General features: G+C 33.8%; 2 protein-coding genes across 3 annotated transcripts; both read right to left on the reverse strand.

Moving 5' to 3' along the window:
- Window positions 1-260: 260 nt before the first annotated feature.
- LOC124839419 (WRKY DNA-binding transcription factor 70-like) lies at window positions 261-2,222 on the reverse strand. 2 transcript variants are annotated; one of them, XM_047315238.2, is made up of 3 exons: window positions 1,824-2,222; window positions 919-1,017; window positions 261-797 (listed from the first exon to the last, which is right to left on the reverse strand). In XM_047315238.2, exons 1-3 carry the CDS (start codon window positions 2,180-2,182, stop codon window positions 359-361), a joined length of 897 nt encoding a protein of 298 aa, XP_047171194.2. In that variant the 5' UTR covers window positions 2,183-2,222; the 3' UTR covers window positions 261-358. The 2 variants fall into 2 exon arrangements, with proteins under 2 accessions (XP_047171194.2, XP_087966324.1); XM_088110198.1 differs by having other exon boundaries at window positions 919-1,023.
- Window positions 2,223-19,448: 17,226 nt separating this feature from the next.
- On the reverse strand, window positions 19,449-21,740 carry LOC124839420 (WRKY DNA-binding transcription factor 70-like). Its single transcript, XM_088110199.1, has 3 exons — window positions 21,331-21,740; window positions 20,115-20,219; window positions 19,449-20,003 (listed from the first exon to the last, which is right to left on the reverse strand). Exons 1-3 carry the CDS (start codon window positions 21,732-21,734, stop codon window positions 19,562-19,564), a joined length of 951 nt encoding a protein of 316 aa, XP_087966325.1. The 5' UTR covers window positions 21,735-21,740; the 3' UTR covers window positions 19,449-19,561.
- Between the last annotated feature and the right edge of the window lie 337 nt (window positions 21,741-22,077).

Raw genomic sequence — 22,077 nt, forward strand, 5'->3', positions numbered from 1 at the left:
CTCCTATGAGTTGAACCTAGCAAAATTGTTATGTATTTTAAAATAAATTCATATCTATGCACGTCCATATCAAAGTTTCATACATGCGAAATTACATTAAACTTCTTTCATAAAAGGTGAATAATATTAAGAATATATATAAAGTATATCAGTTTTGGAGTTACATTCAATACAACTTTCTCATCTAAATTTATTTATGTGTACATATTATTCTATCTAAAAGAATATGACTATTATTAGGTGCCTCAAGCACTGTAAAGACTTTCTAAATTAAGTAATAAAAGCAATTAACCTCTGTTCGAAGATGAAGTTACCAAAGCCCTTACAGAAATAAATAAATGTAGAAACTGGAGCATTCCTAGCCATCAAAATCCATATCGCTCCCATAAACTTGATCAAATAGAAAAGATTCAGTGGAGGATGGCATAGACTGCACAGTGTCATGCCTCAAACAATTGAAATCAAGTTCATAGTCACTTAACAGATTGTAATCTGAAGAGGGTAATTGGTTGTGTATACCACAGTCATCCGGAATCACTTCCATAGGCTCCTGTTTCGTGGATGAAAAAACTGATGATGAAAACTGGTATTTTTCTTTGGTCGGGAAGGTGGTACTGAAGCTAAGGAACATACAAGAGTCAGAAGAAGAAGCTGGTTCCAACATTATTTCTGGACTTTTGCAATTGTGATGACCATAATAAGTTGTTCGGTACAATGGAGGGTTCTCTTGAATCCTTTGAACCTGTTTGGTTGCTGGACAACCCTGATCATACTTGTGAGTGCATCTGTAGTAGGTCCTACACATATAGATTACCAGAATTGAATTATATTGGATAAGTATATATAAGATCATAAGAGAAAACCTATATAGAGAGAAAGGGAATTTTTGTTGCTTGAAATTGAAGAATATATATATACCTGAGGTATTTTGCATTGATGGTCATTTTCTGTCCATACTTTCTCCATATATAGCCATCTTCAATCAGGTGTGAGCTGTTCTTCTCCCATGTTGGTGCACTTGATGTCACAAGGGGGAAAATTCCAATGATTAAAGAGATTATTTACCTACTCAACTAATCCTGAAATCTAATGTATAACTACAAATATTTAGGCAATCAATTGCAAGGTATATAACAATTAACCAGTACAATCATTGTCATTCTATCTGTTAACACTGTAATGAAGCAAATTGTGATTATAACTAAAGGTTTAGTCTCGGTTAATTTTACTGGGAAAGTATCTTCTTTGCACTGTATATATATACAACTAGTACAGCATATCCTTTGATAGAACTTAGGAACAAATCTTTCACAGCACTGAGCTCATTTGAAGGACTATATTAAGGAAACACGTTATCTTCTAAAGAAATATTAACAGTAAATAAGTCCAGGAAATATTTTCAACAAAATATACAGTTAATATTAATAAAACTGAGAGAAAGAACAAGCTTTGGAAATTAATTTCAAAACTGAAACCATATATAGATAGAGTGGGCCAAAACAATTAGAATATTTTAAAATAAAAGTAACTTTATGATATTCAAGCTACAAAATTTAACATAACCTCTAAATTAAATTAGGTAGAAAAAGGATGCATGATTATTGAGATCAGCTACAGAGAAGTTTAGATCTAAAGAGACGATGCAATGAATTTGAGAACTCTATCTCCAACGAGAAATAAAATCCCACTTTGATTAGGCAAAAGCGATATATATCTTTCTAAACATAAAATGATAACAGAACTAATTAAACGATCCAATTAAGAAAATTAACAACAATCATCGCAAATAATTTGCTAATCAGACCTAAATGATATGTTCTTACTTTCTTTTGTGGGATATTCTTCGTCTTTTAGCATTGATGGAACTCTTGCAAACCCCATCCTTATCCTCAAGATTAGGGCATATGAGGGACGAAGAGACATCATTGACAGTGACAGGCATAACAAGAGCATCGGAAACATCACTTTGAGTGCTCAACAGCAAAAGGGTATTTGAGAACGATCTGAGTACCTTGCGAGCAAGATCCTCAGCAGATGGTAGCACTAACCCTTCTACTTCTGCATCTGTATGACTAGTGTTGGATTTATGAACAAGTATTTCAAGTAACTGGTTTGCTGTGTCACGCCCTTTGTTGAGCTCTTCTTCCATTGCTTTTCTTCCATTCGAAGCCTGATTCTCCATTGCTGATATATGAAATGGAGTACAGATTGGAGACACAAACACTGTCTTTTATTGAAAACAGCAATGCCCCCACTAGCAAATTTAAAATTGTTTGCTCTTCAGACTCCAGACAAAAACATCCCTGGCAGTATGAGCTCTTATTCTGACATCACAAGGGGCAACCTTGACCTTTCGGTTTTATGCATTCTGGAGCTGTGGGAGGGAATCATAGGATTCTATCCAGAAGTACATTAGGTTGGAAAAATTTATGATTGGTTGTTGCAAGGAACGGATTATAGTTTATAATTTCTTCTGTAGTTAAGTTCATCTGTTTTAATGGATTAACAAGGTTCTAAGCTAATATTATATATAGAGACAAATTCTCTTGTCCTTTAATGTTTATATTAGTGCACTAATTCATTGACTTGTATCTCAATTGGTTCTTTGTGTAAGGGTTAGAGTATTATTTATTGAAATTGGTGTGACAATAAAACCTCTGAATATGCGAATATCTCCCCTTTCTCTAAAATTAAGCTCCAACAATGTTTGTCAATGGGAAAACCTCCCAATCGAAGGGATTGATAATGTTACATACTCACATTTTAGCATTTTCAAATTTTAACTTTGCTCCACTCTATACATTGTACTCACTGAATTTACTGATCGAAATGAGAAACTCTGCGTCACTTTTTCCATTCTTTTCTCACTGTGATTTATGTAAAAAATCACTCCTTTGTGACAGTTATTAATTACTGCGTCTTCATTGCTCAGAAAAAAGAGAAAAAATTTCCTATATCTTTCTGTTATTCATGTATATGGCTCAATTGAGTGCCAGTAGATAATGCCCAGTAACATAAATTTCTCAATTACTATAATTATAGAGGATTTAAACTCCAGTAAATTAAACGATTTGCATGCATCGAATGCAATTTGTTTGTAGTCATACTGCATGCAGCCAACATTTGATGATCTTACGTTTTCTATTTACAAGGATGGAACTAATTAATTAGCTACTGTCCAAGGAGAAGGCAAAAGATATATCTATAACATACCTAATAAGTTTTTTTTTTTTTTGTGATGTCTTGATTCTGAAATACGTTAGTTTTTTCTCCAAACTACCTTAACTTTACCTTTAGCAGGGATTCAAACACAAGAAATTACTAATCCATTTATCTTGGAATTATATTAACTCTAATTACCTGGCTGAGGCGAAATTGTACATGTGAATACAGCATTAATTATCTATTCTGGTTTAGGTTCACTTATATAATTCTGGAGATTAATTTTCCTTTGATACTATATTGTACTCTTGGATAGGAATTGACACACCTTATTTTAGCCCTTCTGAAAAAGTTTACTTAGCCTTTGCCTATATTAATTATACATGGAAACTCCAATTAGTTAATCTGATAAGTACTTAAAACTCATACAGGTGGACTTATAAAAAATAATATAGAACTCAAGTTTAGCTTTAAATGAGGTAAATTTAAAATTTGGGCACTAGTTGTCTAACATTGAGTTTGATTCCTTAACTACTCAATATATTTGTTTTGCATTAAACAAACCTATTATTTATATGTTTTAAATTTTGTAATTTGATGTTTGATAAAAATTTATACGAAGGAAAATTTAAATGATATTCAAATATAAATTATGCGGTGACAACTTTTTTTATATGAAATTAGAATTTATTAAGTAAATTTTATAACTGAACTTAAATTTATGTTATCATTGTCTGCATAAGTATTTCATTACCTTTAAAGATAAAGAAAAAGTAAATTTTACTTATTCATATAATCCACGTCAAAAAGGTTGTTTGTTGCGAAAGATTGACAAAGCTTATTAGCACTTAACAATACGCAAGTCAACTCATTTACAACTTCTTCATTGACTTCTACAATTGGGATATTACATATTGAATCATATTGAAAATGTCAACTTTTTTAATTCTTATAATAGATTTCAGACTTTCTAGAATAAAACATAATAATAATAATAATAATAATAATAATAATAATAAAAGGTCTTGCTAACAGCTGGTATGCAAATACCAAATTAATAAAAAGAAAAATTAATCATATATATATATATATATATATATATATATATATATATATATATATATATATGTATAAAGAGCTAAATTTTTTGAATCTCTCAATTTAGAACCATATTCATAGAGATGATGATTCATGCATCATATCTCATGTTCTTTCTTGGATAAAATATAGTTGAAAAAAATGATAAAACCTAGTTAATTTAATTAGCATTACTCACAACCATGTAATTGAAACCATAATCAACATGCATGTTGTCGTTGAGTTTGGTGCATTCATTTGATATCATATTTGATAAGGAAGTTATAAAGGGTACTCTAACCTGAATACAAGATGACATATTAAAGGAATAAACAAGATAAAGAACAAAATAATCGTAAAAGAAAAAGTGATGTTTGAGCACATTTTCTCCTATTTCTTTAAGCCTATTTCCTCTTCTATTTTTCCCTTCAATTTCCTCACTTTGGATAATGGAAACTTTTATTTTTCGGTTTTTAATGTTAGCTTTTGTGTGGGATATTTTTTTACATTACAACTAAGTATATCTGCTACGTAGAATCTGTGTTATGAACAATTTGTAGAATATAATCTTTGTGGGAGAGTCATACTTCAATGTGATTAAACCTACTTACCAACAAGTATATATATCTTACAAAAAATAGTTATAAAGTGAAAAGAAAAACAATTCCGAAAGGGTCAATTAATTATACGTTGGATTAGCTCATTCATGCATCAACCGAGGCAAAAGTTTAGTTGCAGAAGCAAAAAGCAGAGTTGATATCTACAGTATGAGACTCAGTTATGTGGTAATGCTAACTAGCAAACAGATAAACTAGTTAAAAATGGACAAAGTTGATTCAGCTGACATAGAAAGGTTCCATGATTTGAATAGTTCTTTTAATATACTATTTTCAATATAATGGCCAATATCAGTTAAACACAAACTTAAAAAAGTGTTTCCTAAAAGATGTCTTTGCCAGTTATTTTATTAAGCAAGATGACAGTGGTGGTTAGCATCTCTTAATGATGAGAGGAAGTGAATGGAAACTATACCTAAAATCAGGAGATGAGCATGGCAGTTACTACATTAGCTGAACTTGTCTAAATTAGCCTAGTGTGTAACCATTAAGATGAGCTAGGTCATTATAAATTAGGTAATAAAAGTTCAAATCACTTTTTAGACAGTACTAAATAGAAAAATATGGTAATACAGATCTATAGTTAGGTACATAAACAGGCCTTAGTTTTCAAAAATACACAACCCAGAATCTGTAAAACAATTGCTGCATCAAAAATCACAAGAACATTGTATAATAATATTATGTTCAGAAAATTTTGTTTCATTTTTATTCCTCTACTAATATCTCGTCAAGGGAACTAGTCAAGACTTCATCTAAAAATAAAATAAAACAGAGAAGAAGAAATTGTACATTATGTAAAATAAACTAAACTTATGGAGGGTTATCTATTATAACTCAAAATAAAACAAATATGTTGTCTTACATATACCATATTAATAACTACTCGAGCAGCAGTTCTCCTTATACCTCTACTTTTTCGTCCTAGACCTTTAAAATTCTTATATTGTCCTTTTTATTAATAATTATTGACTTTCGAACGCCGATTAACACTTTACCAGTTTTCGAACATCGGTTAACATTTTACTGGCGTTCGAATGCAGGTTAACATTTTTATTTTTAATTTATTTTGACGATTATGATAGGCATAGGCACGATGTAAAAGTGGTTGAGGACACACCTGTGCATCGTTGGTTTAAGAATTCTTTAGAAGATGAAAAAATGGATATTTGGGTTAATAGCTATCACCATCAAGGGGGTGAAGAGAATGGCCCAACGTTTTGTTTCAATGGCCTTTGCACCTGATGGTTTGATTGAAGGGTTTTATGACCCTAATACTTATAATCCAGAGAGGGTAAGTTCATTATGGGATTGCCATTTCACCCTGAGCGTATGATGAAGTCTGATTCGGATGATTTTGTATGGTATGGAGGATAGGCCAAACAATTAACATTCGTGACCGTTCGGTCTATTCCTTGTGTTAAAGGTCAGGCAGACCAATGTTGGGTCAGCGCTTAAGTTATTGGTGTTAGGCCAATGCTTAAGTTGTTCATGTTGGGCCATAATTGAGCCAACATTTAAGATATTGTTATTGGACCAATGGTTTGGGCAAATAAACAATTAATAAATTAATAACAGAATGATTAAAGATATTGATAACTGATTGTAGGATAAGAAAATTCTTTATGAGTAACAGACCGAACTTAAAGGTAAGTTCGTATTATTGGACCTATGCCAGTCTAGAGTCCATGAAATAACTTATAAATAGGAGGTTAAGCCACAAAGGCAAGCAGGTTGAACTAATTCTGAGTACTCACTTTCTATTAAATATTATCACGCAAAGTCACTAACTTGAGCGTCAGAGTGCCTTTTGCAGGTACCCTCCCACTCGGCTCGAACTAGAAGAATTTGAAGTAGGAGGTTCAGAGGTCAGAGAGTAAGGAAGGTGACAACAGAAAGGTGTGTCTCTCGGTCATATTAATTATATACAAAAACATTTTGACGCCCACCGAGGGCCCATAGTAAGCAGAAGAAACCCAATGGTGACCATAAGAAACATAGAAGAACAATAAAGTACGAGGGAGTTGATCAAAGATATGCAAGCCTAAATGCAAACACAGCTATTGGAGATGTAGAGGAAGTACGAGGAGGAGATTACGGCGTTAAGGGCGGAGAATGTTGTTCGTCGTGAACAACTCGTTTAGCATTCGGCGTCAGCAGCTCCGTCGGCCTAAAGGAATCGCGATCGGGAGGAACGTTCCAGCGTGGCCAGTCATAACCAGCCAACATCCCACCTCGTCAATCCGGACAGTCGAGATGGAAGGAAAGTAAACAATAAGGCCATACCTACAGCAATACCTCTGCAAATAGTTTCAAAAGGTTTACTTCCCTTCACGACAACTATTATGGAAACTCCTATGCCGGAGAAGCCTCCTCCTATGTTAGATAAGTATGATGGTTCCACAAATCCAAATGATCATCTCAGAACGTTCATTAATGGGATGACATTTTACTCATCCAGTGACCCTAGTGATGTGCAGAGCTTTTTCATTATCACTCAAGGGAGAGAGGCATTGGAATGATATAACACCCTTACCCCAAATACGGTGTGGACTGTTTTGCCATCGTAGAGTCTCTTTTCGGGAGACAATATGCTTGCAGTTGAGTGCAAGAATTAACGCACATAACGTTGGTGAATATCAGACAGGAGAAGGAAGACACTTTAAAAGCTTTTATGAAAAGATATAGTGATACAGTGCGACGAGTTAAAGATGTTCATCAATCCTTTATCATCAACAACTTGTCTTCATGCCTAAAAGCAGGATCGTTTGTAGAACGTCTAATTGCTAGACTGCTTAAAACCTTAGACGAAGTCAAGGAAAGAGTTGCTGAATTTATCCACATAGAAGATATGTGAATTTGACGGATAAAACAACAACATGAAGCCTCAACAGTCAGAGAAAAAAAAGGATGGAAAGCTATTATTCGGCAATAATGAAAAAGGGAAGAAGCTAGGAAAAACCGAGCTCATGGAAAATTAGCGGCCAATTGGGAAGGACCATTTCGTATCACATAAGATTTGATGAATGAAGCTTATCGTATCGAGTTATTGAACAGAAAAGCCATTCCTAATACTTGAAATGCAATTCATCTCAAGTTTTACTTCAGTTGAATTTTGCTATCATGTTTTGTTTCAATTGAATTCTTTAACCAAGACTTATGTTATTTTAATTCTTTTGTGTTTATACTTTTGTTGTGAATAAAACCAAACAGTTTCCATTCAATCACAGGTTGTGAGATAGTGTCAACAAATCTAGGAAATGTTCTCAATGAACTTTTAGTCCAAGCCGAGAAGTGATAAAAGTTCTCAATGAGCTGTCACCCCCATCCAGTAAGAACATTCTCAAGGAATTCTTAGTCCAAACCAAGAGGTGATAAAAGTTCTCAATGAATTATTACCCATGTCCACTTAGAACGTTCTCAATGAACTCTTAGTCCAAACCGAGAGGTGATAAAAGTTCTCAAAGAGCTGTCACCCTCGTCCACTAAGAACGTTCTCAACGAACTCTTAGTCCAAACTGAGAGATGATAAAAGTTCTCAACGAATTGTCACCCTCGTCCACTAAGAATGTTCTTAGTGAACTCTTAGTCCAAACCGAGAGGTGATAAAAGTTCTCAATGAACCGTCACCCTCGTACGTTCTTAATGAACTCTTAGTCCAAACCAAGAGGTGATAAATGTTCTCAAGAACTGTTACCCTCGTCCACTAAGAACGTTCTCAATGAACTCTTAGTCCAAATCGAGAGGTGATAAAAGTTCTCAATGAACTGTCACCCTCGTCCACTAAGAACGTTCTCAATGAACTCTTAGTTCTAATCGAGAGGTACTAAAAGTTCTCAATGAACTATCACTCTTGTTCAATAAGAATGTTCTCAATGAACTCTTAGTCTAAACCGAGAGGTGATAAAAGTTTTCAATGAACTATCACTTTTGTCCACTAGGGAACATTCTCCATAAACTCCTAGGCCAAACCGAGAGGTGAGGAACATTCTCAATGAACTGTTACTCTCGTCCATTAGGGAACGTTCTTCATGGACTCCTAGGCAAAATCGAGCAGTGAGGAACGTTTTCAATGAACTATCACTCTCGTCTACTAGGCAACGTTCTTGGTGAACTCCTTGGCCAAACCGAGAGGTGAGAAACGTTCTCAGTGAACTCTCGTTCTCGTCCACTAGGGAGCAATTCATAGCTCTAGGGGGATTCACAAGGTCTTCACTCGACAACATAACTGAAGAGCCGAGTCAACCAATTGTTTATTAGATATATGCTCAACTACATTTTTCTCGTCTTCAGCTAAGTTAAAGTTTATCTCATGGCCTAAAAGGCAGAGCTCTAAATACCACCAGGGAGCAAACGAGAAGGAGTAACAACATTCTTATTCTTTTTACCAGCACCACCCATCTCAGAATGTTGTCCAATGGTGCACAACTCTCTTCTTTTGACAAGAGCAGTTACGATATCGAGCCTATTATAAGTCCTATAGTTAACCTTGACTTAGGCCGAATGGTTAACTCGGACTTGGAGGGCATATGTATGGTTTGGAGGATAGGCCGAACGGTTAACATTCATGACCGTTCAGTTTATTCCTTATGTTAACGGTCAGATAGACTAATGTTGGACTAACGCTTAAGTCATTGGTGTTGGTCCAGCACTTAAGTTAATGTTGAGCCATAATTGGGCCAACATTCAAGATATTATTATTGGGTCATGGTTTGGGCAAACAAACAGCTAATAAATTAATAACAAAATGATTAAAGATATTGATAACTGATTGTAGGATGAGAAAGTTGTTTATGAGTAACAAACCGAATTTAAAGGTAAGTTCGTTTTATTGGACCTATGTCAGTCTAGGATCCATGAACTAACTTATAAATAAAAGGCTAAGCCACAAAGGTAAGCAGGTTGAACTAATTCTGAGTACTCACTTTCTATTAAATATTATCATGCAAAGTCACTGACTTGAGCGTCGGAGTGCCTTTTACATATACTCTCCCACTCGGCACGGACTCAAAGAATTTGAAGTAGGAGGTTCAGAGGTCAGAGAGTAAGGAAGGAGACAACAAAAAGGTGTGTTTCTTAGTTCTATTTTGAGACTTCCAACACAATTCACCTAGTTCAAAAAGGAAGCTTAATAAGAAATAAAAAAAATTAGAAAAAAATCTTAACCAGCATTCGAATGTCGATAAAATGTTAATCGATATACGAATGTTGATGAAGTGTTAACCGACGTTCGAATGCCGATAAAATATTAACCCATATTCAAAAGTCGATGGTTATTAAAAGGATAATACAAAAATTTTAGAATCACGGAACGAAAAGACATAAATGTAGGGAGAATTGCTCTAACAACTGTTACTACGTTAAAAACAACAATAATATTCTATGTTTTCAAATGTTTTTATTGAAATAGTTCCATATATATATATTACTTTGAATAAGAAAGAGAAAATAATTTATTTAAAAACATATAATTAAAAAAGTTATTGGAATATACTCGGTTCAGCAGTAGGAGTTATAATAATAATATGTATGAGTTTTGGCAGGTACTACCAGTCTTCTATCCAGTTCGAATAACATGATTGACTAAATTCTATATCATTATTCTGGAATCCTTTAAAGGTCAAAAGTGAGAGATCTTCATTAGAATTGTTATAGTCTGAATACTCATAGTTCTATAATATTGGTAATGGCTAGATTTACTACTATACCTATCTAGTAATATAACATCAACAAATTTAAAACACTTTTATATAGCTCATTTTATAACGAAGGGAGAACAAGATTAGATAAAAGGGTAAAATGGCTTAAAATAGATCTACAGTTTAGGCTTGTTGATTTTGTTTATTATCTTCTTAGGTCAAACCCCTTCATCTAAATGTTATAAAAAAAAGGCAACAGACTATCAATTAATTAATATGATGGTGTTCTTATAGTTGCAGTCTGCTACGAGAATTGCAGCTCCAATATTGTTTTTACAGTGCTTCCGGAAACTACAACAGTGTTATTTTTTCATATATATTTTTCCAGAACAAGTCCTCAATCATAGAGTTTCACGTTATCATCATTCTATTTCAATTGTATCACAAGAAAAAGTAAGATTTTAATTTCAATACACCCTTGTTTTTTCATTCAACTCCCGTTTAGTACAAAATTCGTCAACAGAAAAAAAATAAAAGAATTAATTTGGGTATATTAAAACTATCCATTATATTAAAAACAAGCAGTGTTATTTGTTATGAAAACATGTGTTTTTTTATATATATACAACAGTTTCTTAAAAAAATCACTTTTTAACACAAGCACAAACATATTTAATAAAGTAAGCTATAAATGTACTAGTAATATGAATTGTATATATATGACTATAACATTGCGATTATTGCCCACAAAATTTGATGTGATTAAAAACAACACAGATGACTTGATTCTGTTTCATCTGCATAATACAGGTACCTTCAGTTCAAACAAGGTAATATTTTTTTCTTCTATCTTAAATCTGAATTAAAAGCAATACTATTATTATTATGATAATTGAAAGAATGCTTACGGAAAACTCAAACCATTACCTCCATAACTTGAATTTTGAAGCACTTGCAAGTTCCCCAAAATCTGTTCGTCTCTAGTTGGTAGCTGAAAGCATCGTTAACGCTCGTAAACAGCAAAAGGGTATTTGATAAAGATCTGAGTATTGATGAAGCACAAGATCTTCAGCAAACAAAGTTGAAGAAGTTGGTTCTAATGAAAGTTTTGCGTCTTCTGATAAGTGCTTCTGTGCCTTTCTGCAATGACAAGAGTGGGAATTTTTTTACTATTTTTTGTCTCTGATAGTATTTTGTTTTCATTTCCTAATTTGGTGGGAACAAAATGAGGTGCAAGCCACGACCTACGATAAACAAATAGCAATTAACAGAAGATAAAGTTTTTAATTGGAAATCTCGAGACAAGCTCTTTGACAAATGCAAGCGCTAAGACCAACTTTCCCACGCTCCAAGAACTGTGTGCACAAGGTACAGACACATCCAATGAAGCTCCACAACGTATATGCACACTGACGTCATCACTATTGCGTAAGGGCTTCTGTCTCTGTCGTCAGACAATTAATTACTCAATTAAATACTATGATATCGCCAGGGCTAACTATATTATCAGAATTTTTGCCTTTAAACTCGCAAATTATAACTCATTTTATACAGTGTTAAAAAATAAATTATCAGCAAAGATAAAAATATATTACATTCACATCCGTTACAGTTAGGTGAAAAAATAAATATCACTCTTCCGAATTTTTTAACATGCATATACCAATTTTTAACATTATCTCTATTAAAGTCCAATTTTTTTTTAATTTATTTCAAAGAAAACCAATTTATCTTAAAATAAAAAAATCACACCTACAATTAATAAGTATAAACTTTCAACTCATTTTTTTAGCTACTGTTAATATGTCAAAAATGTAACAGGTTAATTTATTTTCTGTCATCAACGAAATAAATCCAGAAACTAAGATTTTCAGAAACCAACTCCACTAAATCCAGGAAACCAACTCTACCTTAATTAAAAGAAACATTTTTAATTTTATTCCAAATTTAACACAATTGTCTAAAACAGTTTATTCCAGAAAAAAATACCTCTAATCGACACATCACTTTTGAAGCCGAAAGAAAAATAGTCCACAAAACTAAGACCCGCAATTAAAACCCACACATATCACATGTTGCGGTATTGTTCTTTCCTGAAACCCAGAATTTTCTTTTACTTTTTTATTTTTATTTTTTGAATTTTTTGTTTGCAATTTTTTTTAAGAGTATTTTGCTTGTTTTAGTTTAATAAATTATATTTTATAATATTAAAATATTAATATATATTAAATTATATTCAAACATTATATTAAACAAATATTTAATTAATTTTAATTTCAAAAAATTAAAAAAAATATTTATTAATCAAATTTTGAAATCAAATTAACATACGTTAATTTGACATGTATTATTATTATTTTTATTTATTTGCATGATTTTTTTATGCTTAAATGCTTATTTCGTTTTCATGTTAAAAGGTAAATTTATGTTTAGTACCTAGTTTTAAAAATACATCTATTGAGTCTCAAAGTTGTAAAAATTGTATAAATGAAGTCTCCTCCGTTATATTGGCTTAAACGGAGTTAACTCCGTGCTGACGTGGCTATAAAATTTGACTCTTTTTCTCTTTCTTCTACTGTTCTTCCTACAATGCCCAACTCTGACTTGTTGAATGGATGTTCTAGAATTTGATCAGCGCCAACCTCTTGCTCGCATAGTTCCGAATCTTGTAGCGTGGCGGCGTGGGTTGTCAATTTGATTGGGATTTTATGTCCACAGTTCTTGTTGTTGTATGTTTGTGTTGATTTTAGCGAGGTGTTGTTTTGTAAGGTGCTGGGATGGAAGGGAATAATATCAGTGATGACAGTAATAAGTTTGAGGCGCATTTGACTTTCGTCGCTGCTTTTGTGGAGGGTGGAATTCAGGACGTTTGTGATGATGCCTGCAGCATATGCCTTGAAGCCTTCTGTGACAGTTGAAAGAGAAAGTGTCATGAATTAATGTATAGGATTGAAGTTATTGTTATTTCTTTGAAGTTGGAATGAAGCTTTTAAGGTTGTGCAGGCACGAAAATTCCAGCGCTCGAGTATGTCAATGCTAATGACTCTCAGGCCTTATATCAACAACCAATTTCATGTTGTTCCTTCAAGTAATTATATCGTCATTGTTTGAGGCACTTTATTGATCTATAGTTAGTCAAGGTTCTTAGAAATATCAGATGACATACCCAACAAATTTTATAAATAATAAACCAGTAGGGCTTGAACTTGACTGGTTAGTCAAGGCTCTTCAACAACACACTGATCCCCCATGAGCCGAAACACACCAAGCATTGTGTGAATTTTCAGTCAACTTCACCAAACACCTCGCTGCCGCAACCTTTCCTGAATCACTTCCACAATCCAGAACCTTAACCAAAGGAGCAATCACCCCCGCCCCAATCAAAACCCCTTAGTAAGAATCAAAACCAGCAACCATAGAAACCACCTTAGCACTCTCCTCCTAAATTTCTGCCTCATTAAAACCTAAAAACCCCACCAACAAATGAACCACGTCAACAACCACCTTCACATACTTTTCATCCTCCAGCACAACTTCTAGAAGGTTTCGCAACGCTTATTGTTTCATCCCCAAATCTCCAATCTTCAACCAGTGCGAACCCATTTGTTAAAATCCCCTTTTTGTATATCTCAGAGAGCTTCCTCGCGTGCATATCGAGCTTCGCGAACGCCATGTCCAAATCGCTTTGCATTAGAAGCTTCCCGTTGTAGGAAACATCCACGCAGCGCCGACACAGATCGTGGCATTCCGTCGCGGTGGCCGCCACCGTTACCACCAGCCCTGAAAGCGACGGGCTCTCCCTGGAGTCGCAGTTCTCAACGGCAACTAAACCTCCATGAAGCTCCTCCAGCTTGTTACGAATGAGCTTCCATTTTCCCGCGAAGACACGAATCGAATGCGACAAAGAAAGCACGACAAGGATGAGCTCCACCGCTCGCTGTAGAGCTGAAGCTCCGACGAATTCTTCTTCATCACTCATCTTTGTTAATCCTCAGTGGCTATTGAGAAAATGAAGAAGCTTTTGATTTTGGTTTCAATCTCAACCAAAAGGAAAACCCTTAGCGAGCAATGGTTGGTACGAGAGATTGTGTTTGGGATTTCTGAAATAAAGCACCAGAAGGAGAAGAAGTGAGAGAAAAAAAGGCAGCAGTGACGGTAAAGATATGGATGTGAGAAAAAGAGAGAAAAAAATATGGGCAGGAAGAGAGAGAAAAAGATGGCAGGAAAAGCAGAGGAGAGAGAAAAAAAATGCAGCCACGTCAGCGCGGAGTTAACTCAGTTTAAGCGAATTTAACGGAGGGGACTTTATTTATACAATTTTTACAACTTTGGAACTCAATAGATACATTTTTAAAATTGGGTACTAAACAGAAATTCACCTTTTAACATGTGGACGAAGTAAACATTTAAGCTATTTTTTTAATATTTTAAATATGTTTTATTTTTTTAGTTTAATCAATTATATTATAAAATATGAAAATATTAATAAATATTAAATTATATTAAAATAATAAACTAAACTGAATATTTAAATAAAAAAATTAAATAATATATTAACTCGATTTTAAAATCCGATTAATTGAACATATCAATCTAATATGTACATATATTGGTTTGACATACATTATCATTATTATTTATTATTATGATTATTTATTATTATTATTATTATTATTATTATTGAGCTTATATTGTTAGTTAGTATATTATTTTGAGGGTTAAAATCCAGTTGATGCAACTAATAAATGAAATCCAGAAGAAGAGTATCAAAACTGGATTTTGAAATCCAGATAAAATGTTAAATCGATTTTGGAAAGAAATAAATTTTTGATTTCGAAGTTTAGGAAAAATGTTAATTGAATTTCACAATTTGAAAGAAATATTTATTTGATTTTAAAATTTGAAAGACATTCATCGTATTTTGAAATCTGAAAAGTTTATCAATAGAATTTCAAAATCGGATAAGCTTTTTAATTAGATTTCAAATTCCTTTAATTTTTTTCTTACTGAATTTCAAAATTTAGTAAACTTTTTTAATCAGATTTTAAAATCTAATAAACTACTTAATCAAGTTCCAAAATTTGGTCAGCGTTCTTTAATTAAATTTCATAATATGGTGATTTTCTAACCAAATATCCAAATCTATTGAGTTTCAAAATCATTAATTTCCTAAATCGAAATTCAAAGCCCAGTGGATTCCAAAATTAAATTTCAAAATCTAGTAAATTCTAAACTAGATCTAAAAATCGAATGAGTTTCGAAATCTAATTATTTTGTATACTAAACTCCAAAAATTTGGTGAGTTTTTAAATTAGATTTCGAGACCTAATGATTTCTTAAATTAGATTTTAAAATTCGATAATTTTTTAATTGGATTTTGAAATTCACTTGTGAAAGCACACCACTACAACACACAATAACTACCAGATTATGATGCATAAACCGATTCACCTCTATCTATGTTTAACTCAATTATAATCGCAATTAATTTAACCCAACTTTGAGTTTGGATTAACTTATTTTCACTTTAACCTAGACTTTGGCATTGTAGGATTATTGATAATTAGCGTAAAAAATAGAATCAATATCTCGTTAAAAAGTCACTCGCCAACGTTATCCAACTATAATAATCACCACCAATCACTAGTACAAAATGTGCTTTTAAACTCGCACAATAGACCTCGGTTTACACCAAACCACTGTCTATTCAGACACGGTGGCAGTTTTGTAATTAACGAGGCCTTATAGGCCTCGGTTCAGACTAGACCGGTGCCAAAAAGGGCTACCACTTCGGTTGTGAAAGCAACCGATGCCTAATTAGTGATTTCTGACACGGTTTCTGACGCGGTTAAGAGAAACCCGAGGTGGAAGGGGTATACTGCATCGGTTGGTAGGAAGAACCGAGGCGTATAAGTCTCTACTACCTCAGGCCCAAGAAGGACCGAGGCATATAAGCCTCTTATTTCTCCAATTTTTTTCCCCAAATTGAACGAAAACCTAGCCCCTCGATCGCTCTCGCCTCCCTCCCCTCGCTCTCGCCTCCCCTCGCTCTCGCCTCCCCTCGCTCTCTCGCTCCGTCGCTCTCTCGCTGGCTCGCTCTCTCGCTGGCTCGCTCTCTCGCTCCGTCGCTCTCTCGCTCCGTCGCTCTCTCGGTCTCGCTCTCTCGCTCCGTCGCTCTCTCGCTCCGTCGCTCTCTCGGTCTCGCTCTGAAGACTACTGCTCCAAAATCTCCTGCGAGTGCGCGCCTCTGGAGGAAGAGCAAGCGGTGGTGGTGCGTCAATGGTGGCGGCGGTGATAGTGGTGGTGGTGGTGGTCAGATTAGGGTTTTTGTGATGTTGATGGTGGTAGTGCGAATCTGAGATTAGGGTCAGATTGGGGTCAGATTAGGGTTTTTCGAATCTGAGATTTTGTTTTACTTGCTTCCTTTGTACGTTTGTGGAGATCTGCAAAAGGTAAATGTGTTAATTTGCCCGAGGCACCAAAATTAAATTCCTGTGTTAATTTGCCATCATTTTTAAAGCAGGCTAATGTGCTCAGATCTGCAAAAGGGGTGAGGGTTGTGGAGAAAAATGAAGAGCTGGTCTAACGTATATATCAGTCTTTTACGGAGAAAAGAACTCCATGGTTTTGCTTAATCGAGTTCTCTCCTTGTTCAAAGTTTCTTATTTGTGTAATTTGCAACGAAGATGTGAACTCTCTAGGCAAGTTAGTGTGTAATGTGTTAGTGAAAATTAACTAAGGTAGATTATTTGTGTGCATGTTTTCAGTCTTTGAAATTACGTTGAGCATAATAACGCTCATAGTTTGTGATTATTATCTGTGCCACTGCCAGAATACTCTATGACAGTCTAGGAAAATCATAACGAAAAAAAATAAAAAAAAGACCCTACTGCCTCGGTTCAGCCTCCAACCGAGGCAGTAGAGGGAGAAGAACAATCTCGGTTCTGATAATCGAGGCCGAATCGTACCATTTTTTGTCTCGTTTCACAACCGAGGCATAAAGTCTACCATTTTTTACCTCGCCTGAATATGCCTCGGTTCAGGAACCGGTGTCTATCAGCGAAAATAACCGATGCCATTTCCTTTAACTGTACTAGTGAATGTTTGTTCATCACCTCTCATTCGTCATGTTAAACATCTTGTAAAATGAAAATAAAATCCTTATTAAAGTGTTTTACATATATAATCACACTTAAATTTCTACCCACGTTGAATACTTGGGTAAGACTATGTCGTGGACAGATTTCCAAATCTGTATAATATTGAAAAGCAAATTCCTATGCGGTAATCAAGAAATCATAATTCACACGATAAGCTTTTTCAAAATCTATTCCAATAAGTAAGATTTTCATTTTTTTATCAGCTAAGAAAATTAAATAATTAATAGAACATTGAGATACTCCAGCCCATATATAATAATATTTTTCTATGCTCACTTCACTTTCGTCTATTAACTCATTGCTACAAACAAGCTACTCTATCAATAATATAAAGTTGTTTAGAAGTAAAAAATCATTTGTTCATGTGCTTCTTCATCCTATTTCATAATATTTTAACAAACATCTTATTAGTGCACTCAATCACCATCTTAATTATACAGACACTCGATCAGTCGGAGATATTAGCCAAAAGTCTCTCACCTTTGATATATAGATTTTCTTTCTTTGACAATAAAACAATAAGCATACTGTTACACCCTTAAATCTATCATTTACACGAAAATAAAGTATCAAAATCAAATATGACAGTATCCCAAAATTCCTTTAGGAAAGAAAAAGTTAATACCATCAACCCTAAACTCTTAGCTTTCACAGACCCATCAACCTCTTGAATCTCCTCTTTAGAGAAAGAGCCACTAAGTTTGAATTGTCCATATCTGAAATCTTGCAACCTTCATGAAACCTAACCTCAAACTGAGCCATTCTGGACCTGGAAAATGCTTCTAAAAATACTCCTTAATTATAATTTTTTTGTCCCAACTATGATGTTTGTGACTATGCTATATTAATTAGTGTCTGGAAGATCCAATGATTTTCATTAACTATTATCTAGTTTTTCTCCTGTTTTCTTCCTTATTTGCTTTGATTTGTCAATCTTAGTTCCACACACTTTGCTATTCCAAAATCTCTGAAGTTACTGTTTAAAACCTGTGTCCAGATTTGCTATCTTCCCTTGGCTTTGAATTTTCTGCATTTTTCTCTTCTGCACAATGCGTCAATGGAAAAACTTTAGAATTTAAACTACTTTCTTTGAACCATTGGAATCTCGATTTCATCCACAAGTTACAATGTAAGGTAGAGTTAATGAAACTAGCATCATCTATACTCCCTTCTCCCTCACTCACTTTCAACCCTTAGTCTCAATTTGGAACTGTTCTAACTATTTATTTGCCATTGTGATTTTCTTATTACTATATTACCATAATGAATTTCATTTCATTCCATTAACTGATTTTTTAGTGTCTTCTCTTCCTGTTTCATTATGACATTCACCATTTTATTTCTTTTGATTTTCAGCATTCCTTCCCAAATTCCTTGTACCCTAAAGTTTATGACTCTGGAATGGTTAAAACCCACTCCAGCTCCTTTTCCATCAACACTACTGCATAATGTTATTTGAAATTAAATTCTTTGAGAAAATAAACTACACCAAAATTCAGTTTTAGTAATCATCAATAATCCATATAAATGGTACTAGCACTTGGCTAATGACCAACTTATTCATATATACAAAGTAAAAGTATTACCAATATATAAATATCGGATAATGATAAACGTTTATCAAATTTTAGAGGCCATTTCACTAATAATTTTTTAATTGTATTTTATCTCACCAATTTGCTTACTTTTATGTGTTGTGGATAACAGTTTAAAATAATAATCACCCTATTGGGAAAAACAACAGTACAGATTCAGCTATTATTTTGACAAGATTTAAGGATAAAACACTCGTACTAATCAAATCAAATAGCTAATAATACAAGATATTTAAGCTCTTTTCAATCAGAATGAAATTTACTCTATAAGCGACCCAGAAAATATTTTGTTGACCCAAACAAACAAATACCTAGCCAACAAAATCCAAACTGCTCATAAAAACATTCTCAAATTCAACGGATTCAGCGGATGAAAGCATACTAGCCACACGCCTTGAATAATCGCAATCAACTTCACAATCATGTAATAAGAGGTCTTCAAGAGAGGATAATTGATTCTGAGCACTATGTTCATCATGAATCACTTCCACGAGCTCATGTTTGGTTGAAGCAAGTAGTGATGAGGGAAACGGGTTTTCTTGTTTGCAATGAAAGCTGCTATTAAAGCTAAGTAACGTGGAAGATGCAGAGGGAGAAAGAGGTTCCAAAACAATCTCAGAATTCATACGGCTTTTACAAGTATGATGGCCGTAATAGGTTGTTCGGTACAAAGGAGGAACATCTTGAATTCTCTGCACCTGTTTGATTGCTTGGCATCCCTGATCATTCTTGTGAGTACATCTGTAGTAGCTCCTACAAACACATTTTCAACCATTTTTGGAATCATGGTTAGAAATCAAGGGTTGGACACATGAACAACTGAAGAAGGATTATTCATGAGAAACTGAAGATCGATGAACATACCTGAGGTATTTGGCGTTCAATGTCATTTTCTGTCCATATTTTCTCCATACATAGCCATCTTCAACCAGTATGGAGCTGTCCTTCTCCCAACTTGGAGCAATTGATCTTCATATAAGAAGACAAAATACCAATGTTAGAATTCTTCTATTTAAATGTTTTCCCAACTAATCCAATATTTATCAATTGACCATAATATTTAAAATTGGAATTGTGATAATTAATCCTAATAATTGTGTAATCATTATCGTTTATTTCTAGAGCCTTTAGCCAAGATGCATTTGACAAATATAGCCTTTCTCTTTCCGAATTCAAAGCCTTTGTAATTCTTCTTATATTATTTTTACTGAATTTTCTTCATTATCACATAAGCCTTTTACAAGAGACTATCAACTTAGTTGAATTATGATTTTTTTTTATTGAATATTAGGGATATGATTGGATTAGATTCAATTATTTTATAATTGATTCTAATTTTAGATTGAAAATAAACTATTTTCACATTTCAATTATTAGGGTAGAGAATCTAGTAGTTTTCATTCAAGCATGCACTTGACATAGCTTCATATAAGAATTAAATTTAAAAATGTTATTGTTAAAAAAGTCCCTGTAATGAGGTTCTTAATTAAATACATAAATATCAAGAAAATTAATTAACAATTGCTGTGGATAAACTTCATTATTCTTCATGTTCCTCGCGTTTGATTCTAAATAAAAATGCACCTGATCGTCTAATAACACTGTTCTTTATTATCTTAAACATAATTTAATTAGAATATTTAATCGTTTAAAAATAAAAAATATATATGACTATGGAGAGCTATAAAACACAGAAAATTAAATTGAAATATTAAAATGCTGAGAAATGAATGAATTTGGTTAAGAAAAAGCATAATAAATGCACTGATGATGTCACAGAGAAGACACATTACTCTTGTTTTTCATGATCGACATGCACTACAAAGATATATCTTCTTGTTTTACTGCACTTTCAAATATTACTCAAGTTTTATTTTATAGAATTATAATTTCTGATAAAAAAAATACTATCTTCTGTGGATGATTGGTTGACTTAATCCCTTTACAAATAGTGATTGATCTAGCTTCTGTATGTCATATTTTCTTAAAGAAAAAAAAACAATCAGATCCAAATCCAAAATAACAACCATAATCACACACATATATAATTAACTAGGAAAACATGGATTATGATGCTCACTTTCTCTTGTAGCCTCTTCTTGGGTTTTGAGTGGTGAGAATACTGCGATTCTTGCAAGTTTCATCCACAGATTCCAACTTCTTTGGGGAAGTGGTGGTGGAAGAAAAGACATCTCTGAGAGTGATGGAAGCCACCAGCTCATGGGAAACATCGTTGGTGGAGTTCAAAAGCAGAAGGGTGTTTGTGAATGAACACAGAACCTTGCGCACAAGATCTTCAACAAATGGTAACACTGACTTTGACCCTTCTTCTTCCTTTTGAAGATGAGTGATTGATTTGTCATAAGCAAGAACTTCGAGCAACTGATTTGCCATGTCACGCCCTCTGTTCAGCTCTTCTTCCATTGCCCTTTTGCTATTTGGAATCTGATTCTCCATTTTCCTTCTTGGCATAACACTATTCATGTTATGGCCGCCAAACAGACAGATACCATAGGTTTTATTCCACATGGTACACTTTCCACTTGCGTATTTAAAAAATGTAGCCGCTCATAAAAATTCCTGATAAAAATCGTCAAGTTTGGCTCACGAGTTAATGTTTTACGTGAAGAACACGCACTACTTAAAATATGCCACGTACGTAAGAGGGTTTTCTCCCATTGGAGAGGTCCAGAGCGTGGGAAGAGAAAGAGTGTGTTTGTTTTCTTGGAGATTGAGGCTGAGCTCAGTATGCTATCTTCATGCTGAGAACATAGTAATCTGTTAGACAATGTTGCCCTTCGCCTTTGCATGTTGTGACCGTGAGAGA

Source organism: Vigna umbellata, chromosome 3 (genome assembly GCF_029865625.1).
Source record: "Vigna umbellata cultivar VRB3 chromosome 3, Vumbellata_1.0, whole genome shotgun sequence".
In the NCBI taxonomy this organism is placed as follows: Eukaryota; Viridiplantae; Streptophyta; class Magnoliopsida; order Fabales; family Fabaceae; genus Vigna; species Vigna umbellata.

What these genes read in the sequence shown, in the direction of transcription:
- LOC124839420 (XM_088110199.1), bottom strand. Translation starts at nt 21,734, where the DNA reads ATGAATAGTGTTATGCCAAGAAGGAAAATGGAGAATCAGATTCCAAAT. An exon ending in AGAAGAGGCTACAAGAGAAA is followed by an intron (nt 20,220 to 21,330) that starts GTGAGCATCATA and finishes TCTTATATGAAG; the next exon opens with ATCAATTGCTCCAAGTTGGG. An exon ending in TTGAACGCCAAATACCTCAG is followed by an intron (nt 20,004 to 20,114) that starts GTATGTTCATCG and finishes ATGTGTTTGTAG; the next exon opens with GAGCTACTACAGATGTACTC.
- LOC124839419 (XM_088110198.1), bottom strand. Translation starts at nt 2,182, where the DNA reads ATGGAGAATCAGGCTTCGAATGGAAGAAAAGCAATGGAAGAAGAGCTC. An exon ending in AGAATATCCCACAAAAGAAA is followed by an intron (nt 1,024 to 1,823) that starts GTAAGAACATAT and finishes CCCCCTTGTGAC; the next exon opens with ATCAAGTGCACCAACATGGG. An exon ending in ATCAATGCAAAATACCTCAG is followed by an intron (nt 798 to 918) that starts GTATATATATAT and finishes CTATATGTGTAG; the next exon opens with GACCTACTACAGATGCACTC.